Source organism: Monodelphis domestica, chromosome 1, assembly GCF_027887165.1.
Source record: "Monodelphis domestica isolate mMonDom1 chromosome 1, mMonDom1.pri, whole genome shotgun sequence".
Taxonomy (NCBI): Eukaryota; Metazoa; Chordata; class Mammalia; order Didelphimorphia; family Didelphidae; genus Monodelphis; species Monodelphis domestica.
The window spans coordinates 455,703,359-455,730,641 of record NC_077227.1 but is presented as its reverse complement, the minus strand read 5'-3'; the positions used below and the strand labels follow the sequence as shown (position 1 = coordinate 455,730,641).

At 40.4% G+C, this 27,283-nt stretch overlaps 2 protein-coding genes across 2 annotated transcripts; both read right to left on the bottom strand.

Annotated features, from left to right (window-relative positions):
• Positions 1-1,006: 1,006 nt before the first annotated feature.
• On the bottom strand, positions 1,007-5,399 carry CCL17 (C-C motif chemokine ligand 17). The gene is made up of 3 exons (XM_001373589.4): positions 4,968-5,399; positions 1,840-1,957; positions 1,007-1,414 (listed from the first exon to the last, which is right to left on the bottom strand). Exons 1-3 carry the CDS (start codon positions 5,020-5,022, stop codon positions 1,123-1,125), a joined length of 465 nt encoding a protein of 154 aa, XP_001373626.3. The 5' UTR covers positions 5,023-5,399; the 3' UTR covers positions 1,007-1,122.
• Positions 5,400-10,946: 5,547 nt separating this feature from the next.
• On the bottom strand, positions 10,947-13,324 carry LOC100021456 (C-C motif chemokine 2-like). The gene is made up of 3 exons (XM_007474901.3): positions 13,120-13,324; positions 11,820-11,937; positions 10,947-11,394 (listed from the first exon to the last, which is right to left on the bottom strand). Exons 1-3 carry the CDS (start codon positions 13,322-13,324, stop codon positions 11,103-11,105), a joined length of 615 nt encoding a protein of 204 aa, XP_007474963.2. The 3' UTR covers positions 10,947-11,102.
• Between the last annotated feature and the right edge of the window lie 13,959 nt (positions 13,325-27,283).

Genomic DNA, 27,283 nt, shown 5'->3' with positions numbered 1-27,283 from the left:
TTAACCCCCATTGCCTAGCCCTTACCCTCTTCTGTCTTGGAACCAACATGTAGTTGTGATTCTAAGATGGAAGGTAAGAGTTTTAAAAAATCAATACCATGGAGAGAATATCATGTAGGGATATAATACTAGTTCAGTGGCAACCACACCCCAATAAAACTGTCCCAGCAGACAGGCTAAACCAGTTTGAGGATAACCAAGAGGCCTCAAACACGGAGGTGAGTTAGTGGGATGTCTTACCTCAGACATTCCCTGGCCAAATGGGTGGATGAGAATAGTTTGTTCCAATGGCCCTAAAGGCAGCTGAAGCAGGCACTGTGGAGCTTAGAGCTCGGTCAGACATGGAAGAAGGCAAGATCATCCACTGCCTCCTGGGCCATCACTGGTCATCCTGACTTTTGTCCTGCCACTGGACTTGGATGACTGGAAGAATTAGTGAGGTCGGTGACTTTGGGCAGCTCTGTTTCTCATAAATCCAATTCACATACAAGTCAAGGCACCCCTTGTGACATGATCGGATCTCTTCGAAAACAAAGGATGAACAATAACAATAACCATCCTTCATGACTCAGGACACCTTCTACTTCCTCTGGGAAGTCTTCCCTAATGACAAAGCCCTTGTTGTACTTCCAAAGGTAGTACCACAAACTCTTCACTATCTCATGTCTGTGAAGCCTGACTCCCTCAAGTCTTCTCCTTTCGCAGTGCTAGGAACACTGCATGGTCAGCTGCACTAAGAACAATGGACATTTAAAGAATGCTCTAAAGTTTGCAAAATTCTTTACATGCAAAATTACTCCCTGCTTTGTTGCTCTTTAATGGAGAGTTCAATATCTCTGAATCTCACCCGAGTTCCTTCCCACATGCCAATCCTGTCTCACGAACCTTCTCAGTCTTCATTCTTCCAGACCAGCCCTTTCTAAACCAAGGTCTCCTTTAGCTGGTTCTTCGGCTGTTTAGTGATTATTCGAACACAAGAGAGATTGAACACAGATAATTTGTTGAAAGAAACAAAACTTTAATATGTAGAGAAGAGAGGGTCCCTCCCCCTCCCCACAAATCTCCCCTGTCCCTATAGACCCCAACTCATTTAGATTTAATACAATAGTTAAGGTGTTGAGTTTAGTTTTTGAGATGACTAGAGCTAGTGAGAGATGTTGAGTTGACGTGTTGAGTTGAATTGGTTTGCCAAGTGGAGTTAAGTTGGCTTCCTGAAGGGAGCTGAGCTGAGTTGTTGAATGGTGTTTGGGAGCTGGCTGGAGTTGGGTTGAATAGACTCAAGTTTTGTGGATCTGAGTTAGTTTCAGGATTAGAGTCAGCCCTCTTCTTGCCTTTGGCCAAGAAGCTGATGGCCTTCTTCACCCACTTTTCATTGGGGTTTGCACAGATGGATTTCTTTAGAACAGTAACAAACCTGTGTGAAGAGGATCATAGAATCACAGAATTTTGAGCTGGAAGAGACCTCAGAGAACATTTATTCCAACACTTCCATTCTACAAGAGGTGATAAGTTTTTTGATCTCTTCCTCTGGTCCAGGGCCAGAGATGTAAATTGGGTTGGGGGGAAGTCTGACAGGATTAGGCTGGAAACTGTGCCAGAAGAGGGAGGGTTTGGGAGTCAAAGGGGCAGGGCCTCTTCTTTTTATATTAGGGATGTACCTGTGAACCTCTGAGATGCAACTGCAAACAATCCCCTCCCCTCAGAAAAAGCTCCCTGTCTGCTTCCTCCCTAACCCTGAGATTGAGTGACAGCTCATGGCTGGTCTTCCCAGTTTTGCCTTTCCCACTTTATCTGCCCCCCATCCCTGGAGCTGAAGTTCAGGAGAGAGTATGAACTTACACAATGGCCTCCTTGCGACAATCTGTTGGAGTCTTGAACCATGCCACCAACTTAGAGAAGGGAATGGCTGCCTTTGTATAGGTGATACAGCAATCGTGTCCCAAATGTGGTGTTCCAGCTGAGGAGAGCAAGGGAAGGAAACTTAGCAAACTGAGGTGGCCTGAGGCCCCAGAGTGCAAGTGTTTTTCCCTCTTGCTTTTTCTTTTTCTAAAATGTCTATCCTGAAATCATAACCCTCTCTGGCTTACCATTCAGTATAAAAAAGAAGATGAATTAATAACAATATATAAGTGGTTGAGATCTTTTTTATTTAATTAAAATTTTTCCAGATTACATGTCAATGCAATCTTCAATAATTGTTTTCTGACATTATGTGATCCATGTTCTCTCTTTCCCTTCCCCCTTCCCTAAGATAGCAGTTAATATGATACAGGTTGTATATGTGTTATTATGCAATATATATTTCCATGTTCGTCATGTTAAGAAAGAAGATGCCTATTGCTTATACTAGAAAAAATTTCATGGAGGAAGTGTTTGAGATCTTAATATCTCTGGGTTCCCAAAAGGTGATATGAAATCAAGTTTGACTACAGGGCAACCCTAAGAATCTGGTAAGGTCAAGGTTTAGCAGGAAGATGACTTTAGTACCTTAATCAATGATTTCCAATTTATCCTCTTTTTTTTAACATTCATTTTTAAAAGAAAAATCCTTATTTTCCACCTTAGAAGCAATACTAAATATTCGTTCCAAGGCAGAAGAGTGGTAAGGGCTAGGCAATGGGGATTAAGTGACTTGCCCAGGATCACACAGCTGGGAAGTGTCTGAGGTCAGATTTGAACCCAGGACCTCCCATCTCTAGGCCTGGCTCTCAATCCACTGAGCTACCCAGCTGCCCCCTCACTTACATATTATGACTAATTAAACTTATTTTTGTTTCATATTGGGGTTAACTAAGTTGCCCAGGGTCTCATAGCCAGGAAGTATTTGAGGCCAGATTTGAACTCTCATCTCTGGGTCTGGCTTTGTATCCATAGAGATACCTAGATGTTTCCTTTAACATACATTTTTAAAATTGGAGTTTCAAAGTCTCTCCATGAAATGCAAATTAAAACAGTTCTGAGGTACCACTTCATACCTGTCAGATTGGACAAAATAACAGTAAAGGTTAGTGATAAATGTTGGAGGGCATGTGGCAAAATTGGGACACTAATGCATTGTTGGTGAAGTTGTGAATTGATCAAACCATTCTGGAGAACAATTTGGAACTCTGCCCAAAGAGCTAAAAACTCCGCATAGTCTTTGATCCTATAGTACCATTAATGGGGCTGTATTCCAAAGGGATAATAAAAGAGGGGAAAGGACCTACTTGTACAAAAATATTTATAGCAGCAATTTTTGTAGTTGCAAAGAATTGGAAATTGGGGGGATGTTGAACATTTGGGAATGATTGAACAAATTCTGGTACATGTTGGTGATGGAATAGTATAAGGAATGCTAAGCAAGATAATTTCAGAAAAAGCTGGAAAGATCTGCAGAAACTGATGCAGAGTGAAACAGGAAAACATTGTAGACAGGAACAGTAATATTCTATGATGATCAACTCTGAAAACTTGACTACTCTCTGTAATGCAATGATCTGAGACAATGCTGAAAGATTTATGGCAGGAAATGCTATATACCTCCAGAGTAAGAATTGTTGGAGTTGTTTGAATGTGGATCAAAGTATACTGTCTTTCACAATGGTGTAGTTACAGTTTTATTTTGGGGTTTTGGTTTTGTATGAATGTGCTCTTACAATAATGACCGATATGGAAGTGTGTTTTGCATGATAATAAAATAAAATAAAAATTTTAAAAAGTCTCTCTGGCTGTCCAGTCCTTCCTTGACCCATTGAAAAGGCAAGCAATATGATACTCATTTTATCTGTGAAATAATTCAAAACATATTTTCCATATTAGTCCATGTTGCAAAAAAAAAAAGCAAGAAAAATATACATTAATCTGCCCTCAAGTTCATCAGTTTTTTCTCTGGAGGTGAATAGAATTTTTCATCATAAGTCCTTTGGAACTGTCATTCATCATTATATTGATCAGAATAGCTGAGTTTTTCACATTTGGTTATATATTGCTATTTACTTTAATTAGTGTATCATTGTAATATTGCTATTATTGGGTCTGTTCACTTAACTTTGCATCAGTTCATTCAAGTCTTCCCAGGTTTTTCTGAAACTATCCCCTTCATCATTTCTTATTCCATTACAATCATATATACCAAAACTTATTCATTTTCTCAATTGATGGGCATCCCATAAGTTTCCAGTTCTTTGCCACCACAAAAAGAAGTTATAAATACATTATATATAGATATATCTGTATATACATACATACATACACATTTATTTATTTAACCTATAGGACCTTTGGTCCTTTCCCTTTTTTCTTTGATGCTTTTGGGATATAAACCTAGTTAGTGGTATTTCTGGGTCAAAGGGTCCCATTTTATGGTCCTTTGGTTATGCTTCCAAATTGTTCTCCAGAAATGATTGAATCAGTTTACAACTTCATCAATAGTGTTTTAGTATACCTATTTTTCCATATCCCTTTCAGCATTTGTCATCTTCCTTTCCTGTCATCTTAGCCAATCTGATAGGAATAAGTATAAGGTGTTTTAATTTGCATTTCTCTAATTATTAGTGATTTAGAGCATTTTTATGTGACTATCGATAGCTTTGATTTCTCCTGAAAACTGCCTATTCTTACCGTCTGATGTACAATTAGACAATGGCTTTTCTTTTCTAAGTTTGTAAAATTACCTAAATATCTGAGAAAAGCTTTAGGAAAAAGTTTCAGCCTCCATCTCATTATCCATTTTACGTCCCATTATCTTATCTTGTTTGGTCACAAAGTCTTCTTTTATTTATAGATCTGGCAGATAATTTTTGTATACTTGTCTCTGCTTATGCGATTACCCTTTATGTGTAAATCATGTACCCATTTAGACCAATCTTGTTATACAACGTGAGATGTTTTTTTTTTTTATTTGATTGCTGCTGATGTCCAACATCCCCAGCCCTTTCTTAGTCCTAAGGGCCTGGCACCCCACTTTCATTTTCCTCTTAGTTCCTTACCTGAGTGGTTGTGCTGAAGAAACATCCCTAGGAGAAAGATGATAAAAAGAGCCATCTTCAGGGTTTTCTTTAACCTGCTCCTGGAGTTGGAGTTGAGAATTAAGAGGTAGAGCTAGCTTACTTAACCTGTTTGGTAGACTATTCCACCCTTTTCCTACCTCCTACGCTGTCCCAGTCACTTGCAATGGAGCAAAATTGATATCAATATGCTCTATTTCAGTTTTTTTCTCCATAAAAATTTGGGAATTGAACTAAATGATTTCCAAAGCCTTTTCCACTCTAATAATCTCTATTTAATGTCTCTTTCAGAGACTATAACATGCTTTTCACCCCCAGACCAAATCTGGAAGGTTATGCAGAGCTGAAATGATTTTATTTATTTTGTGGATGAGCCAAACAAGAGAGTGAGAAATTAAGCCACTTGCCCAAATCATGTAGTAAATCTTGGGATCTGTCTAGAAGGCCAATCTATTACACATTTGTGGTTGTAAGCCACTCTTCTAGTACATAGAAAGAATGTACCAACCTCTGCCTTTTAACTACAGCTCTATTTTGTTTGCATAATAGATACTTGCTATTCTTTGCCTCTGTACTACAAAGAGGATATTATCAATTGTTGTCCAGAAAGCAATCCAACTCAACTGGTTAGATTACTAGAATTTTAATTATGTTCATGAATATGCTAGAACTTCTAGCTTCTCTTCTCTGGGGTAATGCCCTTTTGTGATGCTACCCCAAATAGAACTAGAATTAGTATGTCTGGTCCCCAGAGGTTGACTGCTAACCTTCAATTCTAGGTATAACCCTGTGAATCAACTGTACTTCAAACACTTGAATTCATGAGCTCCCACTAGTGTGCTTAATCAGTTGGTACACTCAGTTCCCTTTTAGCAAAGCCTTTTACTGCAATGGCATAGCAAGAACAGTAGTTCTAAAACATCCCCCACCAAATCTCCCACAAGTATACATTATATCCATGGGAAGAGTGGAATCAAACTTATTGTACAATGGTAGTAAGACACACATGTAGGGTATACACACGACAAAGGCATATTATTGCCCATTTCAAGAGCATTTGTCACTGAAGGGTGAAGTACCATGCAAGTAGAGAGAATTTGTTATTGAGTCATAGAGAGAGACTTATTACTCCTCTGGCCCCCCAAAATAAGGTCCTCAAATCAAAAACAGTGACGGGAAAAGAAGTGGAATAATGTATGAAAGGAGGTTGGGAATGTGCTATATGTTAGAAAAAAGAGAGGAACACTGACACATTATTAAATGCAGAGAACAAAAGGATATAAATTCAGAAAGACGTCTATACATGCTGGACAATTTTGAAAATACAGAATGAAAGTAAAGAAAGTATAGAATATACACACATACATGTATGTATATATACATACATATATATATACATATTTAATTAAACCCTTACCTTATGTCTTAGAATTGATAATAGGTATTGGTTCTAAAACAGAAGAGCAGTAAGGGCCAAGCAATTGGAGTTTAAAAGACGGGCCCAGGATCACACAGCTAGGAGGTTTCAGGGTCAAATATGAACTCAGAACCTCCCACCCCTAAGCCTGGATCTATATCCACTGATTCACCTAGCTGCCCCTTCTATATATAAGAAAGCAGGTTGAAAAGGAGATTCATGGTTTTTATGGTTTCATATTTTTGTGTTCTGCTATCTGCATAGAATTTGTATATATGTATACATTCAGAACTTTTTTAAAGTTAAGAAAAAGAAAAGGGTAGATGCAAGAGATATTATGGAGATAGAATCAGCAAAAGTGTGCAGTCAATTGTATGGGGAGGGAGTATTTATGTGGGGATAGCAATAGAGAAAGAATGCCATTTTTTCCCTCATTTATGATTTCTAACTCTGTATTTCTCTCAATCCCATTTCCCCCCAGTTTATCCTAGTCTTTTGCCACTTTCACCCAATCCATTTTCAGGATTTTTGCTTCTGACTACTACCTCTCCCAATCTACTCTCCCTTCTATTAGAACCTACCCCAGTTCCCCCTCCCTTTCTCCTATTCCCTTTCCTTCCTACTTTCCTGTAGGGTAAGATAGATTTCTATGCCCAATTAAGCACATATGTTATTCCCTCTCTGATAATTTTGATGAGAATAAATTCAAGCACTCCCATTTCTCTCTCCCCATCTTCTCCTTCACTATAAAAGTTCTTTCATACCTCTTTTTTTGTGAGATAATTTACCCCTTCTAGCATTCTCTTCTCCTCCCAATGCATTCTTTTTCTCTTCCCTTTATAAAACATGTTTAGATATCATCATTTTAGATACCATTATATTCAACTCATATCCATGCCTCTGTTTATGTATATTTCTTCTAACTGTTCAAATAATAATAAAGTTCTTATTAGCATATAGCATCTTTCCATATGAGAATGTAAACAATTTAACCTTGTCAATTCCCTTATGATTTCTTTTTCCTGTTTTCCTTTTTTATGCCTCTATTCTGTCTTATATTTGAAAGTCAATTTCTCTATTCATACCTGGTCTTTTCATTAGGGGAATATGTATAGGTTTCTATTTCACTGAATGCCCTTTCTTTTCCCATGGAGGATTATACTCAGTTTTGCTATGTAGGTGATTGTTGGTTATAATCCTAGCTTCTTGGTCTTTGAGAATATCATATGCTAAACCGTCCAGTTTTTAAATGTAGAAGCTGCTAAATCTTGTGTTATCCTGATTGTGGCTCCACAATATTTGACTTGTTTCTTTCTGGCTGTTGACAATATTTTCTCCATGACCTGGGAGCCCTGGAATTTGTCTATAATTTTCCTGGGAGTTTTCATTTGGAGATCTCATGCAAGTGGTGATCATTGAGTTACTTCAATTTCTATTTTGTTCTCTTTAATAATTTATTTTTTATTTAAACCCTTACTTTGTCTTAGAATTGCAATGGCTACACAATCAGGGTTAAGTGACTTCCCAGGGTCACACAGTTAGGAAGTGTCTGAGGTCCAGTTTGAATCCAGGTGAGACCTGACTCTCCAATCCATTGAATCACCACATTGCTCTGATAATTTTTTGAAGTTGATGTTTAGGATTTTTTAAAAAATCATGGCTTTCAGGTAGTCCAAAAATTTTTTAATTCTCTCTCCTTGATCTATTATTTTCTAAATCAATATTTTCCCAGTGAGATATTTCACATTTCCTTCTATTTTTCCTTCTTTTGATTTTGTTTTATTGCTTCCTGATGTCTCTATGGAATCATTAGCTTCCACTTGCCCAGTATAATTTTTATGAAGTTATTTTCTTTAGCAAACTTGTGTACCCCCTTTTCTATTTGGTCAATTTTACTACTCATAAACCCTTGACAGAAGGTAATTCTGTGAGGAAATATCATCCTCTTTATCTAAGTTTTGGAGGGAGTTTACTGTGTTATACATGATGAACAGGAATAATACAGAGAATCATGGAAAATTTTATATGAATTGATGCAGAGCGAAGCAAGCAGAACCAAGAAAACAATATACACAGTGACTACAACCATGTAAATGGAAAGAACAACCACAAAACAACAATTAAATTGTAATGTTGCCACATTACAAAGAAAGATATTTGTAAAGATGAGAGGTTCACACTGCAGATATTTCCAGACTTTTAAAAAATATATTGATCAGTTTTGATGACATTTTCACCTTTTTTGTTGTTTAAAAATATTATTTGTTATATTGAATAGTTATCTGTGGGGAGGAAGGAGGAGGGAGAATTTTGGGAATGAAAAAAACCAAGAACCATCAATGAAAATTGTATTTTTTAAAAGAAATAATATGATAAAAAGGAGCTATCCAGAGTAAAGTGCCAAGGATGGTGAGAGTCCTCAAAATTGTCTCATACAAGGGTTAGTCAAAGGATTAGAGGAGGTTTACAGTAGCTAAAAGGAGATTTAGGAAGAACAGGATAGCAGCCATCAAGCACTTGAAGGCCTGGCATGTAGAAGAAATAGAATTGTTCTGTTTGGCCCCAGAGGAATGAAATAGGAACAAAATGAATTAAAGCAACAGAGTTAGATTTAGACTCCTTTACTTTCCATCTCAACCAAAATTATACCTGACTCCTAGAGGATCAAGCCATGCATGGCTGTCCTTTTGGATTCCTCTAGGTCTTTGGAAACTCTTCTTGGCATTATCATTAGAAATGGGAAAGTGTTGAAATGATTATTTGTGAGTGGATTTCAAAGTCAAGGATAATCATGCTCATTTCTCTGCTGGAGATTCCTAAACTCTCAAACTATAGTTTCCCAGGAAATCTCCTTTGTTTGACTAGAAACCTCATTTCTAGGTTCATGTTAATCCTTCAGGATTAAAAATGTTCCTTCCTGATTGCTGATGGTTGGAGTTCAGGAACATTATCTACTAACTATCTTTTTCAGCTGTTTGCAAGTTCATCTCTACCTTCACCATATATTTCTCTCACAAATTTTCATGAATAGCCCTTGAAAAGCACTTCAAATGGAAACAAGTTTAACCCTTATTGAAGATTGAGGAAGACTTAGGGACATCATCTCTCAACTTGTTTTTGTAGACCTAAGGGAGGGACAGCTTTTCTGGTAAGTTTCAGTCATTTGGAGTTTCCTGTGATCTAGCAGCAAGGCAATAATGAGTATGCCTAATCTCCACAAGGAGGTGCCCTTTAAATGCCTCCACCAAAATGTTTGCATCCTACATGTAGTATCATTGAGTTGATTAGAGGATTCAGTAAATTGATCAAGAACTCCTTCAATTGACTCTTTCTCTCTTTACAAGTCAAGAAAAAGGAGGAGGAAGAAGAGGTGGGGAAGAGGAGGAAGAAGAGGAGCAGAAGCAGATGGAGGAGGAAGAGGAGCACTGTTTTGTTGCTTTCTAAAGGGAAGTTCAGAATGGTAAAAGACTTGTCCATGAGAATGGATATTTCTTGCCAATCAGCATCCCTTCATCTCATATGAGTGTTCCTTCCCACATACCTATCTTGTCCCTAGGGCCCCCTCAGTCCCTATTCTTCCAAACTGTAAAAGGATATTTGTTAATTAAGAGTTGATTAGGAAATAGAGTTGATTGCAATAGATAAAGATAGAAATTTGAGAAAGCTGGATTTCTTTAGGCCAAAATAGAATTTTCAAGAGAGGATCATGGGAAATAAAAAGAATTTCTCAGAGGTTCTTGAAAGGGACAGTTGAGACTAAGGAATTCTCACTCACTCTCTCTTGGTCCATCCTGACTCAAGGAAGGAGGTCCAAGCGGTTTTGGCTTGGAGAGTTGGAAGTTGAAGAAGATCTGGTGAATTTTCTACTTGAGAAATATTTAAGTAAGAAGGAAGGAGATTGTGGTGCAATATCACTGCTTTGCCAGTGGTGGTAGAAGGGAGCAAAGCTGTGAGGATTCTGACTGGCTGGTTTTTCCCATCTAAACAGCAGGAAAAGAAATTCAATCTTTCTCATTGTGATAAGTTATATATATATATATGTTTTACTTTTAGGGTAGTAAGTTAGAATTGGGTTAATAGAATAACAGAATAGGGTTAATAGGAAGATGCATTAGCCTTGATTTCTATCAAGGGGAAGAAATTCTTTTGAACCCAGAAATTTGGGGTTTGGGTACAGTTAGACATTTAGATTTAGGGTAAATATTATTCTTACTTGTTTCCTTTTTCTTAACCTGTTTCCTTTTTCTTAACCTTTTTCCTAAATTTTAATGCTTCCAATAAATAGTTTTTTGTATAAACCTGGCCTGAGCTGGAATCTTTTAGACTGCTTGGGAAGCCATCTTTTCCAATAGTCAAAATAACAGCCTGTCCTCTCAGGACACAATTATTGGTAATACTATACCAATACCAACAATTTATAAGGGTTAAGAAACCCTCACAACAAAACCTAGGCTTTTCCAAATTGGAGTTTCCGTTTGCCTTGCTCTTGGTTATTTTATGAGCATTTTAAAACAAGGGGAATAGAATACATGCAACATGTTGAGAGATAAAACTTTAATACAGAGAGAAGAAAGGGCCTATGGCCAGAACAATAATAATAAATGAAACGGTTATTTCCCCCATCCCTCTCCCCACAAATCTCCCCTGTCCCTATAGACCCCAACTCATTTAGATTTAATACAATAGTTAAGGTGTTGAGTTTAGTTTTTGAGATGACTAGAGCTAGTGAGAGATGTTGAGTTGACGTGTTGAGTTGAATTGGTTTGCCAAGTGGAGTTAAGTTGGCTTCCTGAAGGGAGTTGAGCTGAGTTGTTGAATGGTGTTTGGGAGCTGGCTGGAGTTGGGTTGAATAGTCTCAAGTTTTGTGGATCTGAGTTAGTTTCAGGATTAGAGTCAGCCCTCTTCTTGCCTTTGGCCAAGAAGCTGATGGCCTTCTTCACCCACTTTTCATTGGGGTTTGCACAGATGGATTTCTTTAGAACAGTAACAAACCTGTGTGAAGAGGATCATAGAATCACAGAATTTTGAGCTGGAAGAGACCTCAGAGAACATTTATTCCAACACTTCCATTCTACAAGAGGTGATAAGTTTTTTGATCTCTTCCTCTGGTCCAGGGCCAGGGATGTAAATTGGGTTGGGGGGAAGTCTGACAGGATTAGGCTGGAAACTGTGCCAGAAGAGGGAGGGTTTGGGAGTCAAAGGGGCAGGGCCTCTTCTTTTTATATTAGGGATGTACCTGTGAACCTCTGAGATGCAACTGCAAACAATCCCCTCCCCTCAGAAAAAGCTCCCTGTCTGCTTCCTCCCTAACCCTGAGATTGAGTGACAGCTCATGGCTGGTCTTCCCAGTTTTGCCTTTCCCACTTTATCTGCCCCCCATCCCTGGAGCTGAAGTTCAGGAGAGAGTATGAACTTACACAATGGCCTCCTTGCGACAATCTGTTGGAGTCTTGAACCATGCCACCAACTTAGAGAAGGGAATGGCTGCCTTTGTATAGGTTATACAGCAATCGTGTCCTAAATTTGGTGCTCGAGCTGAGGAGAGCAAGGAAAAGAAAACTGTTCTTAGCAGATTGAAGTGGAATGAGGCTTCGGTAAGCTTCAAAGGTGGCATGTTTCTCTCATTGACTTTTTTCCTTTTCTGGAAGATTTCTTTCTAGCCCACTACTCCATCCAACCCTGCACAGTGCCTGGCACATATTAATAAATGCTTGTTTCCTCCCCCTCCCCAAAGCATTGCCTTCTTTGACTTGGGAATCAACAGATACAAGGGACATAAATGGCTGAGGTCTCAGTTTCTCTGGGATCTCAAAGGGTGACATGATCATCCATAAACTTAGATGATATTGAATCCAACCCCCTTTTTATTTTATTTTTTAAAATAAAACCCCTACCTTCCGTCTTGGAATCAATACTGTGTATTGGTTCCAAGGCAGAAGAGTGGTAAGGGCTAGGCAATGGGGGTTAAGTGACTTGTCTAGGGTCACACAGCTGGGAAGTGTCTGAGGCCAGATTTGAACCCGGGACCTCCTGTCTCTAGTCCTGGCTCTCAATCCACTGAACCACCTAGGTGCCCCACAACCCCTTTATTTTACAAATGAAGAAACTGAGATTTGGAAAAGTTAAGTGACCTGTCTAAAGTCACACAACAAATAGCAGAGCCAGGATTTGAAGCCAAGTGCTCACTCTCATATCCATCACACATTTTGCTGTATCAGGCTTACTAGACTGGTATACCTTCCTTTCTATTGAATGGAGCTGAGCCATTGGGTCATAGATAAAGCCCACCTGTACCCCACAGATCTAGACTTGTCATCTCCATTTGATGCAGAGCATTATTGAGACCAAAACTGAGAACAGTAATACAGACTAGATTCCTCCAATGGAATCTATGGAAAGAAACACAAACCTTTCTATAGAAGCAGAGGCATGGATGAGATACGGATGCCTTGATTGATGATGAGGAACTTCATAGACTAGCACCTAAACACTCAGCTGCTGGCACTTTGTCCCTCACCTAGAGCTTTCCCTCTCCCCATATATCAATAAACAGTCCACTCATTTGGACATCTTGACTAGCCCCCAAATTTCCCCTGCTGCTGTTTTCTCACTACTCGTCCCCCTCCTCCCAACACGTATCCATCCATCCTCTGTCCTATGCTTGATAGTGCACAATATACCCCTTTCAGTTTTTTCCTTGGGCTGCTAGTTCCTCACCTGAGTGGCTGTGCTGAAGAAGTATCCCTAGGAAAAGGGCCACCAGGAGAGACATCTTCAAGTCTTTCATCATCCCAGTGTCCAGAAGATGCTCGTGCTCTCTCTCTTGCTTGTGCCCTTCCAGCTGTGGCTGAGAGCTGAGAGGCAGAGCTGGCTTATTTATCTTCTCAGGTGGACTACTTCCCACTTTCAACTCCCACCACATCTGGGGTAATTCAAAGAACTTGCAGACAGATTCAGGAAAAGTCTGGAATTGGAATATTTGCGGCTTTCTAGAGAATGGGCTGAATGCAGAAGACAGGGTAGGAAAGAAATGACAAAGATGACACACTTCTCCTTTTGAAAGGGAGGCTCTTGATGCTTCATTAGCAGAACTGAAAGTCTATGTCTAAACTCCGTGGGGTTAATATAGTTTTAAAATCTGCAGTTAGACTCAGCAGGGGATAACGATGAAGGAAGCACAACCTCGGGATGTCAAATCATGATTCCATTTAATCTAGTAAGTATTGAATGACTAATCATCTGGCCCTGTTTTGAACAGGGGAAATAATTTGAACAACCCAATTTGAGGGCACGCAAATCAAGGAAGCCTAACGGAATTGACTCCCTATCTATCAGCAGAGCAAAGAGTATCTCAAGTCACACCTGTCTTTTAGATTGTTTTATTTTCCCCTTAGCAGACACACCCCAAATCTACTTGAGGGTGTGTGGAACAGGGGTGGAGAGCACCCCTCACAGAGGTCCCCTTTCCACAATGAAAGTTCAGTCACAAGTTATGAGCAGAAAAGGACAGTTTATTTCTCTTTCATGAAAGAGGGCAAGGCCCCTAATCACAGGGCAAATGCACCCTCTTCTGGTTGAACCTAGCCTTTTATTGACTGTAACCACAAGCCCCCCACTCCTCTTCTCTGTCTGTCCCCCTGAAATCGGAGAGCCAAAACTTACAGGCTAAAGTTTTACTCAGTCAGACAATAGTACAACCACAGCTTTGGCCCCTATAGCTTGGCCTAGAAGCTTTTGATCCCGATGCCTATAGCCCACTGGAACCTACTTGGGGGCACAGCTTAATAGAAGCAGGGGGTCACAGTTAGACTGATACACTTATCAGCAGGTTTTGAAACTTGTCAGGGACTTTCAGAAAGTCTATTTTGAGAGCGACACAGAGTCCACTCTTCACAAGAGTAAGGCTCCCCTCAAGTGATTCCCTTTCAATCCCATCATGCTTTTGGCCAGTGGGGCTATGCAGATGGGCTTGGAGCTTCATTCAGCCACCCTGGAGGGGCCAGGTGGAGCTGCAGACCTTTGACCTGCATTCCTGCAGCTCTCCTCAAATCACAGGTGCTCCCTCAAAGGTAAGAACTACAGGTTTGCCCACTGCCTTCCAGCCAACCATCTGATGACGTTGAGGAGAATGGAATCCCCTTAAGAAGAAAAAGCATTTGCATCCAGCTCACCCACTAGATAATGATGTTCTGGCTTAGCCCTTCTCTCTGCAGCACTAAATATCCCTCTCACTGTCTAGGGGTTGCTGATGAAACTATTGTTAATATTATTTCCTTCTGGAGAGGCTCATCGTCTTCACCAATAGAGGCCTGCCTGAGTGTCATGAGAAAACCTCGGTAGAGTCTGTAGACTATGAATGGAGTCTAACCCTGCTTGGCCTAGTGAGTTTAAGCAGTAGAGTCAGAACTAGTCATTTGGCATCTGGGCAGGTCAGCAAGAACCCACGAATGAACTTTGTCATTTGTGATAAAAAATAATGAAAATGTAAAAGACAAATTTGGGAGCAGGGGATGAGTTACTGTGGTGGTTTCTATGCGGCTGAAGAAGTGTGTACTTCCATTTTGGTATCCTCTAATTTTGTCCCTGGGGACAAAGCACCCCCTACCACTCCCTAATTACAGCTCTGCTGAGCAGCATCCCTGGAGGGTGCCAGTAAGCCTAAAGTATAGGTGGAAAAGAAATAAGTGATGAAGTGGTTAATTGAGTTTTTTTAAACCTTTACCTTCTGTCTTAGAATTAATGCTAAGTACTGGTTCCAAGGCAGAAGAAAGGTAAGGGCTAGGCAATGGGGGTTAAGTGACTTGTCTAGTCACTTAGCTAGGAAGTGTCTGAGGTCCCATTTGAACCCGGGACCTCCCATCTCTAGGCCTGGCTCTCTATCTAATGAGCTACCTAGCTGCCCACTTTAGACTGAAATTTAATTGAAGATGGAGCAAGATTGAAGAAACTTACTCTTGGTTGGGGTGGGGGGAGAGGGAACAAGATCATTAGACTGGAATCCAAGAGTCTTTGGTTCTAGCTCCAGGTCAGCCAATGTTGCTGTGTGAACTTGGGTCAGTTAATGCCCTCCCTGGGCTTCAGGGCCCCCTTCTGTAAAATAAAAAGGTTATCTCAAAGGTCCCTTCCAGCTCAAATATTCCATGATTCTATAACAAATATAGAAGCTGACCTGGCTCTACTGAGCTGTATGCTTTCTCAGGTTCAGTCTCACCCTCTATCTATTTTCAGTCAAAAGCAAAGTAGATGAAGTAGATGAAGGACATCCCCTCTCTTATTCCTGGCTTCCCTTTGAACATAACAAAAACCCATTGCATATAAGCCTCTGTTTAGGTGCTAGGAACACACATTTGGAAAATGAAATGGTCCCTGACATTAAGAAATTTATAATCCTTATTCCCTAACATGTACTTTTCAATCCAGTAACATGGACCTCCTGGCTATTCCATCATACCAAGATTCCAAGATACTCCATCTCTTGGTTCTGGGCATTTTCTCTGGCTGTCCCCATGTGCCCAGAAAGCTCTCCTTCCTCTGCTCCAACCAATGACCTCCTTGGCTTCCTTTGAGTCCCAACTAAAATCCTACTTTCCATAGGAAGACTTCTCCAACCTCTCTTAATTGCAAGTTAGTTATTCTCCATTAACTACCTCCTTATCTCTCTCTGTTAATTATGTCCTATTTATCCCGCCTATAGCTTGTTTTTTTTTTTTTTTGCATATTTGCTTGCTTGCTTTCTCCCCCATTAGATTGTAAGCTCCTTGAAGGTTGGGACTGTTTTTTTGTATCTTTTTTGTATCTCTAGGGCAATGAGAATACATAATGCATATCAGGTATTTACATTCCGAATCATAACTGTAGCAAAATTACAGTTTTGAAGTAACCACCAAAATAATTTTTTGGTTCGGGGTCACTGTAACATGAGGAACTATATTGTGGGGTCACGGCATTAGAAAAGTTGAGAACCACTGGTCTAGGGCTTAGTACCATGCTTGGCACATGGTAGATGCCTAATAAATGTTTGATTTGATTAATACACACATAATGTCAGGAAATGTTTCCATGCTTTAGAGTAGGGAGATGGGGAGAAGAGAAAGGGAAGGGGTGGTGGTAGGGGGGATCTCAACGAATGATCACTTCTGGTTGGGGTGTCAGGAGAAGCTTCATGAAGAAGGTGGCACCTGAGTGAAGTCTTGAAGGAGAAGACTATTAAGAGGGTGAGATATGGAGAAAGTTTGTTCCAGGCATGAGGAGGCATTGGTATATTTGAGAGTTCTAGCTACATGTTCCATGGGACATTTATATGGGAGATGTCAGGATAAGATGGGGAGACCATGACTAATATAGTTTGATTGGAGCAGAGCATGCCCCAAAGAGAGGAGTTGGAGCCATGTTGTAGACAGCCTTTAGTGCCTGGCTTCCAACTTTCTATTTGGTTCTGAGGCAATAAAGAACTACTGGGATGATTTTTGAATAAGCAGTGATATCACAAGATTGGACACTTAGTGATGATGACCTTGGTCACTGTGTGAAGAGGGGACTGGAGAGAAGAGTGGAGGCAAGGGGTCCATCAGAAGGCTATTAGAATGTGTGTGTGTGTTTTTGGTGGGGACAGCAAGGTGGCTCAGGGGATTGAGAGCCAGGACTAGAGATGGGAGGTCCTGGGTTCAAATCTGGATCAGACACTTCCCAGCTGTATGGCCCTGGGCAAGTCACTTAACCCCCATTGCCTAGCCCTTACCACTCTTCTGCCTTGGAACCAAGACACAGTTTTGATTTTAATATAGAACATAAGAGTTAAACAAGAAAAGAAAGACTATTGTAGGTAGAAGGGGATGAGTACCTGAATATGAGTGATAGATGTGTGATTTGAAAAGCAGGGCGGGATGAGAAATATTGACCAGGCTTGATAGACAGGATTTGGTAAAAATAGATGTGGGGAATAAGAGACAAGAATCAAGGCTAACAGAATTTTTTAAGCCTGGGTGCCTGGGAGGTATGTTTATCATAGATGAGGAATTCATTCATTCATTCATTCATTAATCACCTATTATTAGTGCACCTACATTAGAGAAATGGATTGAATCTGGACTTGGAGTCAGGAAGACCGGATTTTAAATCCTGCCTCAGATACTTCTTAGCTGCTTGATCCTGGGCATGTCATTCAATCTCTGTCAACTTCAGTTTTTTCTCATCTGCAAAATGGGGATAACAATAGCACAAGGCTATTGTGAAGGTCAAAGGAAATAACATGTAGAATTCTTTATAAACTTTAAGCACTACAGAAACATTAGCTGGTAATTTTATGTGCTGGAGATACAAAGATGAAAATTAAATAGTTTCTGCCCTTTAAGAGCCAGGAGAACAATTTGTGCTCTGCAAAGAAAAAGTAAAGGCAAGGTATTTTCCAGGGGAAAGTAACTGGGGAATCAGGATTGTTTTCCTGTTAAGTCCATGAGCTAAACTTTGAAGGAAGCTAGAGATTCTAAGAAGAGGCCTTGAGAAAAGTGGGGAATATTCAAACAATGGCAGCCTATCTATGCAAAGGTATGGAAATGGGAGACAGAATGTTGGATCTGTCACATGTACAAAAGAGCCAGTAGTCCAGCTGTGCTGGAATATACTTCCTTAGCTTCAAATGGCACTAAGATTTTTGGGACACTTGGCATAGTACATGAAGGAAATGAATGTCTAATGAATCTAGAAAGGTAGGCTAGAGTCAGATTAGGAAAGAATTTCCATTTTATCTCAAAGGAAAGAGGGACCCAAAAAAGCTTCTTGAGTAGAACAGTGACCTGGCTAGACCTTAAAAATATTAATTTTGCATCTGTATTGAGGCAGATTGGAGAAGGGAGAAACTAGAGGAAGAGAGGAAAATTAAGAGGCTTTTGATATGGTTCAGGCAAGAGGAGATGAGGGCTTGAACTTGAGGGTCAACTGTGGGGATGGAGTGACTAGAAGAGGTACAAGAGATATTGTACAACTGACAAGACCTGGCAAATAATTAGATATAGAGGGTGAGGGAGAGGGAGAAATCAAGGATGATACTCAGGTTGTGAACCTGGGTGATGAGAGGAGTAGTAGTGACTTCAGCAGAAATAGGAAAATTAAGAAGATGGAAGGGTTTGAGGGGACATATTTGGATGTTGGACATGCTGAATATGAGATGGATATGGGACATATAGTTAGAGATGTCCAATATGTATTTGGTGATATGGAACCCAGGTTCAGGAGACTAGGGCTAGATAGATCTCTCTCTCTTTATATTTATCTCCAACTCACCTATATCTATATTTATATCTGTCTTCATATGAAAATAATAATCACTAACATGTATATTGCACCTATTATGTGCCAGGCACTGTGCTAAGGGCTTTACACATATCTTATTTGATCTTACAACAATCATGGGAGGTAGATGCTATTGTTCTCTATTTCTAGATGAAAAAATGGAGCTAAACAGGGATTAAGTAGCTTACCCAAAGTCACACAGCTACTAAGTGTCTGAAGCTGGATTTGAACCTAGGACTTCCTGACCCCAGATCCAGTACTTTACTCACTGTGCCATCTATCTCTCCCTTATCACCTGTATTTCTATATGTAGATCTATCCTCTCTCTAGTTCTCTATTTTTATTTCGATATAATATCTATCCCTATATGTTATCTATAGCTATTCTTATCTATATATGTATTATTGTGTATTGATAATAATACATATGTATATATTATATATTCACATACACATTTCTCTCTGTCTCTGTCTCTGTCTCTCGGCATTGCTGGGGAGCCTCTCTGATCTTGTGCTTCACAAGAGCAATATATAAAGAGTCTTTTGCTTAGAAGTGATAGTTCAATCCATAAGATATAAGATTCCCAAGAGAGAAAGTTGAGAGACAGAAAAGGACTCAAGACAGAAACCTGGAGTCCACCCCTGAAAAGGGGGTATCACCTGGATGAAGATCAAACAAAGGAAATGGAAGAGTAGCCAAACAGGTAGGAACTGAACCAGGAGAAAGCAATGTTGCACACACACAAAGGTGCACACACACAAAGGCGCGCGCACACACACACACACACACACACACACACACACACAACCAGAGGAGAGAGAATCTAGGAGGAGGAGGAGTAACCAATGGTGTCAAATGAAGTGGATCCAAAAGGATCAGGACTAAGAAAAGATCATCAAGATCTGTCAACTAAGAAATAGTGCATAACCTTAGCAAAAACACTTTTAAAATCCATATTATGAGAGCCTGAGGCGTGGTAGATGAGAAAGTAGAAGAGACAATTATAGATGGTATCACTTTCTCTGGGTCCAATATAGGGCTTCCTGTCCCCTATCTTTATAATAAGCAATCGTGTGTGAGGGAACAATCACCATCACCCTCCACTTTACCTGTGGGTGAGGACACACACACGTGCATACATACATTGTATGCAGTATGCAGATATATAATATTTATGTATAATTAAAGACATTTTGAGTTTGAGGCATCAGTAGGACAAGCAGACAGCAAGAAGTCCTCCAGTGATACTTAATCTTGTTTTTGGTTGTCCAGTCAAAGGAGGATCATCTGCAGATAGCTGTTAGACTCAGGGGTCAATGGAGATGGGTGACTGCCAGGCTCCATCAGAGCTATCCTCAGGACTTCCATTCCTCTTCCAGTTAAGAGTGTGAGGAGACCAGGCTGTGCTAGAGGGTACCAGATGACCCTGGTGATCACTACAGCCTTTGGGGGACCATGGCCTGAGCTGGATGCCCCTAGTAGGTGGCAACAGACCCTTGGATGAACATCCACAGTGCTGGAGCTTTTGCAGGATTAGAGCAAAAGTTGTAAGCCCTGGTTTATACACACACACTTCCTCCTTGTTTTCCATAGTGAAAATTCCAATACTCCTAGTACACTATGCCTGCTGTCTATAGGCAGGGACCATCTATTCTTGCTTAGGCAACTATCCTGCAAGGGGCTTATTGTGCAAGGAGAGTCCTTTTCTCCCTTCAGGTCAGTGGATACAGGGGTTGCCATCTCCAGAGGGGGGGAAGTTTGAAGAAGACTTTAGTGAGTTCCAGACTGTCTCCATGTGAAAGTACATGGGGGGAAAGTATAAATTCTCTACAAATGAAAGATATTATTATTTTTAGCAGTATTACTATTAGCATTCTGAAGGGACCACAGTGTCCTCCAGTTCTAGGGAAACTCCCCAAGTTTAAGTTCCCCTTCATTCTCATAACTTAAAGTCTTTTCACTAGAAAGACCCAAAATTCCCCAGTAGTTCTACCAAATTTTTTTTCACAAGAGAGGGGAGATTCTGGACCAACCTGGGGTTGGGAGGTTGGGGGGTGGGCACAGAGGGAAGAAGGCAATTCATCATCATAAAACAAACCTCTTTTGAGCACCGACCTTGTATAAGGTTCCATTACAGACCTCACCAATATGACCAGAGGAAAGGAGGGTTGGGAAGATGTGGGAAAGAGGCAAAGAAGTTGGAGACTTGGTGTCCGCCCTCAAGGGGCTTGTCATCAGCCCTCCAAACCTCCAGCTCATCCAAGGCACCAAATTATCTTTAGCCAGTGTAGAGGAGGGATAGTGTTTTCCACTTTCAATTCAAAGGAGAAAGTTCATTGTACATAAAAGGCACTTAATCCTGTTTGCTGAATGAAGGAAATGAGTCCAGGAGAGTGAGGAATTTGCTACAAATGGGATGGAGTGGGTGTTGAACACTGTCTTGGTGACTAAATCAGGCCAGACAAATTGTACCTCTGCTGGTTCCTTCCCCAACCCACAAGCTATTTTTATTAAATCTGACTAGTTTTAGGAGCTACTGTCACTCTAGTGACCAACCCTGGGGGCAAAGAGACCACTTCAACTTGAAATAGTCCAGAAGAAAAATTCTTGCCTCACCCAGAAAGGCTGAAGTCAATAAATACTTATCTGGCAGACATGAGACTGGCTGCTTCTCCTGGCTTTGTATGTAGAATTCAGGACCCACAGGCCCTAGGACCGTAGGTTTCCAAGTTAGACTGCAAAGCACCTTAGAGGTCATTTAGTCCAACCCTTTTGTTTTATAGATGAAGAAACTGAGGCCCAGTGAGGTTTAAGTGACTTTTTAAAATTACATAGTCTAACCCTTTTGTTTTACAGATGAGGAAACTGAGGCCCAGTGAGGTTTAAGTGACTTTTTAAAATTACCTAGTCTAACCCTTTTGTTTTACAGATGAGGAAACTGAGGCCCAGTGAGGTTTAAGTGACTTGCCTTTTGTCACATAGTCTAACCCTTTCTTTTTACAGATGAGGAAACTGAGGCCCAGTGAGGTTTAAGTGACTTTCTTTTGGTAGCTGTGAGAAGCTGATCTTTCTGACCTAAGCCTAGCACTCTATCTACTATGCTAGATGCCTCCAGACAGGGCTACCCATCAAGCATTTTTTCCTCTTGACTTGCGATCCATTGGTATGAGAAACTGAAGAGGAGGAAAGCTCTTTTGAGATGCAAGTCAGCAGGTTCTCAGTATTAAAGTGTTGTCTAGAGCACTATGATTAAAGTGATGAGTTCAAAGGATAATATGAGTCAGGGGCAGGACTTGAATCTAAATAGCCCTGACACCAAGTCCAGACACTTCACAAGAACTGTCTATAATTCTGCTATCTTCTTTATTTCTCATCTCCTCAGACTCCTCCTGGGTTCTAATTGATAGCTAGATTTCCAAGCCACTTCGGGGCTATCTCATATTGTGCCACTCACTGCACGATTGCTCCCTTCCTCCTGTCCCAGTTCCCTTTTCTCTGTTGCCTTTCCCTGTCTTGCTTACTTCCATTTGCATCCTCAGGACTCAGATAGTTAGTGTCTATCTACCAGTCGGACTGTTTGTCTGTCCTTTTCAGTCAGACCCTTTTGTTTGTTTCCATAGAAATGTTTGAGTATCTTTTCATGGTTTCCAATGGGGGAATCTGGTTCATGTCATCACTGCCACTTCTATTCTTATGTATGAAAAAGGAAGTTCTAGAGAGCTCTGGGTTCCTCATGATCTCAAGCTATCTATAGATCAGTGACCCAGCTCCATGTTTATTTATTCATTTATTTTTTACACTCTTACTTCTTGCCTTAATAACAACTCTAAGGCAGAAGGACAAGGACTAGGCAAATGTGGCTAAGTGTCTTGCATGGATTGCACAGCGAGGAAAGTCTGAGGCTAGATTTGAACCCAGGTTCTGCAAACACCAGGCCTAAGGATCTATCTACTGTGTCACCTTGCTGTCCCAGCCCAGCTCCATTTTTAAGAAGGAGAAAGTGTTTATTATTATCCTATGATACTTCTGGTCAGCATAAAGATGTATGATTAACCTGTGGCTTAAACACTTGCTCAAGGATTTCGAGTCAATTTGAGGTCCAGCCTGGGTCTTCCTTCCCATTTGAGGAGGAATGACAGATAGATAGAATAGAACAACTTGATTCATTTGTTTTTTTTTATCCAGCTCTCTTGAAAATAATATGGAATAACAGCAGAATTAGAGAGCACTTTAGTGGCTTAACTCCTTTTCTCCACCTTTATTTACAAATGGGGAAATTGTGATTTAGGGAGGGGAAGGGACTTGCCCATGTTCACAGTCAACTGATGACAGAGCCAGGGCTAGAAATCTTATTTCCTCCTACTTCAATGCTCTTGTCCCTGTGATGGGTCCTAGATCTCCACACTACTACTGAACTTGAATCCTTCTGCCCCTCCTAAACACAGGTGGTCCCAAGATCCTAGGAGTAGCCCAACTTTTACTGGTGTGTTTAGAAATATGTCAGGAATGCCTCTTTATCCCAAAAGAATATTTTCTACCCACCTGGGCTGTTTATAAAGTTCCCACTGAAAGCTACTAGTCCTTCTAGGAAGTATATCCTTTAATAGGGCAGAAGCTTCATATATATGGGAAGAGACATTTCCTGATTATATGAGAGCAAGTATTAGTTTATCTGGTTTAGATAAGTGCTTAGAACACTTCATTTCTGAGAAGCCAGAACATCATAAGGTTTTTTAGGGAAAGGAATAAAGAAAGCTCTTTTGGGAGGATGACTGGCTAATTAGGGGGCATTGTGAAGGGTGCAGTAAGGGTGCCAGAGATAGTGAAGGACATGCCTACCAAAAATCGACCAGATTATTAATTCCATGGGTAGGGATTGGGGTCCCTTCTCTAAAGCTCCATTCCTTCACCTGGGCCTTTCATCTCATCAGTTTCAGATGTCTGAGGAATCTTGATGTCCTGATTATTCTCTACCCAGCATCTTCATTCTCTGTCACCTTGTCTTCAAAGTTCAACTCAAATATCACATCTTCCATGAAGCAGTCCAGAGCAGGAAGAATCCTATCCGTAATAACTAGCTGACAGATTGAGAGACTAGCTCCTTTTTTCTGAGTCCCAGTTCATCTCTCTACCTTTCCAATAGTCATTACCCTGATCTCCTTGCCCCACCCCCCCAAAATCACATACTTTTTTTTTAACCCTTACCTTCTGTCTTAGAATCAATACTGGGCATTTGTTCTAAGGAAGAAGAGCCCTAAGGGCTAGGCAATGGAGGTTAAGTGAATTGCCCAGGGTCACACAGCTAAGGAAGTATCTGAGGCCAGATTTGAACCCAGGACCTCCCATCTCTAGGCCTGGCTCTCAATCCACTGAGCCACCCAGCTGCCCCCGACATGCTTTTATTGTTCTTTTGTGCTTAGTATCATATCCTTGAAGAAGAACAATGATTTCTTTGCTACTGGGAAATCAAGGCAAAGCACGGCTCCCATTGATTTGCATGGACCAAGGCCAGTGACCTAGAGCCTGATAGGAGCTGAAATGGTCCCAGTTCAAAGAGTAGACTGGATTCAAAGAGTGGCAGCTGGGACAGAAGAAAAGCAGCTTTAGAAAACAAACTAGATTTAACGCATAAGGGCTTCTGATTGGTTAGCTGGCCGTGGCTGGCTATAGTTTTCAGTGTGAATCATAAATTAACTGGAAAAGAGGAAAGGCAGCAGCAATTCATTGGAGAACAAGAACTTCCACACAGCAGAGTCCAGTAGAGGGCAATTTGTCAGTAACACATACAAATGGTAGCACTGGAGAAAGAACAGACCCATAGAGGACTTGGAGTAGCTTTCACCCATAGAGAAAGCAGCTTGCAGGCAAATGACATCTCTGGACCAGCAGATGTTATCTATCAATGGCTTTGTGGGAACGTCTAATATCTACAGGAGATGCTGACATAAGAACATGAGTTGCTTTGGCTCCATATATTCTCTGGCCATATGTATTCTTATGTATGTGCCCCCTCTCATATGTATTCCCTGGACAATATTATCCTTATATGTTTCCCATTCCCAGATAATTATGTGGTAACCAGTGAGACCGAATACTCTGGGGGATGGATATAGATTCTCTTATTTTTAATTAATTTAATTAATTTTTAAAAATTTTATTGTTAATTACTAATTCATTTTATCATTCATGTATTATTCATTATTAATTCATTATTATTATTTATTAATAAATTTAATTTAATGTTTAATTAAATGATATTTGCTTTAAACTCTTGGTTGGTCTGATAAAAGGAAAGACATTGAAGAATCAGCTTTGGTTTTTCCATAGATAGATGCTAATGCAGGATTGGCCTTGAAACTGGAGTAGCCTTTGTGGGCCGTTGTAGAAGAAAAACCTGGAAAAATATATATATTACAATAATTTGTGTTATGTCTTACTCAAGAATTCTTTCCCTGGGGTTCATGAACTTTTAAAATTTTAACCCTTACCTTCCATCTTAGAATTGATATTGTCTATTAGTTCCAAGGCAGAGGAATGGTAAGAGGTAAGAAATTGGAGTTAAGTGACTTGCCCAGGTCACACAGCTAGGAAGTATCTGAGACAAGATTTGAACTCAAGACCTTTGGTCTCCAGACCTGGCTCTCAGTCCACTGAGCCACCTTGCTGATCTCTCAAGAACCTTTTAAAAACTATATTTTGACAACTATATTTTCCTTTTTTAAAAAAAGTTCTTATCTTCTGTGTTAAAATCAATATTAAATATCAGGTCCAAGGCAGAAGAGTGGTAAGGGCTAGGCAATGAGGACCTATGAGTTGCATAATTAGGAAGTATCTGAGGTCACATTTGAATCCAGGTCATCCTGTCTCCAAGCTTGGCTCTCTATCCACTAAGCCACCTCACTGCCTTGACAACAATATAATTGATTCCCTTTGTGATCCTACGTATTTTATTTTATTCATTTACAAACATTATTCTGAGAATTGATCCATAGGTTCTTCCTGACTGCCAAAGTGACAATCTGTAGATAGCCTCATGACACCAAAAAGATTAAGAACCCTTGATTAAAACCATAATCCCCCATGAAGTTAAGGACATCTTAAACAAACTTTATGCCAAAATCTGGGCCCACACCTACTACAATATTGGGTACTTTTCTTCTCAAAATCTGGACTTGTAATTTCCATAACACAGGGACTTCCCTGTCTGGAACTTTCCCTCCCATTGATGTAGATTGGAAATTCCTCTGCAACTTCTGGGATAATACTATATTAAGTGAGTTGTCCATTGTCACACAGTTAATTGAAGGTCTTAAGCCTTGGGCTTCCTAACTCCAAGTTCAGCCTTCTTTCCACTCCAATGCAATGCTCCTTTTAGCAGATGAACCGATTTTGAATTTAATGTGAATTGAATTCCTCCAGTCCCTTCAATGGACCTAGATGACTGCTAAAACCCTTTCCAGCTCTAGCAGTCTGTTACTCTTCAAACACACAAATTTCTCCTATTTCAAAATAACCTTCGTTTGACCCTGCAATACCCACCAGTTCTCGTCTTGTGCCTTTCCTTCCTTTTGCAGTCAAGCTCCTCAAACTGTGGTCTAGAACCACAGCTTCCATTTCCTCTTCACTCACCCACACCTTAACCCTCTGCACTCTGGCTCTCTCCACACCGCTGTTTGACTGAAGCCACTCACTCCAAGGGCACTGATGTTCTCCTAAATGCCCAAACCAATGACCTTTTCTGTCTTCATCCTCTGGCTTCTCTGTAGTATTTGACACTGGTGACTTGAACCTTTTCTTTCTTGGTTTCAAGGACACTGGACATTCTCTTCTGATTCTCTTCCTACCTCTCTGACAAAAGTCAGATTTACTCTGCTTGCTTTCAGCCCATGTGAACAGGATCAAAGAAGCCAGATCTAGGATTGGGAATGGGTAAGGCTTGACATAGCATAGAACAAGGAAGGGGACAAGGGATTCAGGAACAGAGGCTATGAGAGTGCAGCAGTGTTGCCTGGAAAAGAACTGAGGAGTAGAGAGAATAGGAGTTATTACAAGGAAGTTAAACAGGGTTAGACGTCATAAGGCATAGGCAAAGGCATGGTAAAAGATTATCAAAGAAACGAATATCAGTTTATGAACAAGGAAGTAGGATACTCGTGGGTGATGGCATCATTATGTGGGTGGCCATAATGGATAGCTGAGGTGGGAGTTCATAGAGGATCTGGGAAGTTAGTTACTTATTGAATATATTCTCCTAATATGTCCAAAATCACTACTGATTAGAGAAATGTAAATTAAAACAACTCTGAGGTACCACTTTGAATCTATCAGTTTGGTTAATATGACAGAAAGGAAAATGATTAATGTTGGAAGGGATGTGGGAAAATTGGGATACTAGTGCCCTGTTGGTGGAGTTGGGAACTGACCTGGAGAGCAATTTGGAACTGTGCCCAAAGGCCTATAGAACGGTGCCTATCCTTTGGTCTATCAATGTCATTTCTTGGTCTGTATCTGAAAGAGCTGAAACAGAAGGGAAAAAGACCTATTTGTACAAAAATGTGTATAGTTGCTCTTTTTGTGGTGGCAAAGAATTGGA

Coding starts and splice junctions, on each gene's coding strand:
- LOC100021456 (XM_007474901.3), bottom strand. CDS start 13,324: ATGTGGTGGGAGTTGAAAGTGGGAAGTAGTCCACCTGAGAAGATAAAT. Junction 11,938..13,119: donor TCTTCAGCACAGCCACTCAG/GTGAGGAACTAG, acceptor TGCTCTCCTCAG/CTCGAGCACCAAATTTAGGA. Junction 11,395..11,819: donor TGTCGCAAGGAGGCCATTGT/GTAAGTTCATAC, acceptor CTCTTCACACAG/GTTTGTTACTGTTCTAAAGA.
- CCL17 (XM_001373589.4), bottom strand. CDS start 5,022: ATGGCTCTTTTTATCATCTTTCTCCTAGGGATGTTTCTTCAGCACAAC. Junction 1,958..4,967: donor TCTTCAGCACAACCACTCAG/GTAAGGAACTAA, acceptor TGCTCTCCTCAG/CTGGAACACCACATTTGGGA. Junction 1,415..1,839: donor TGTCGCAAGGAGGCCATTGT/GTAAGTTCATAC, acceptor CTCTTCACACAG/GTTTGTTACTGTTCTAAAGA.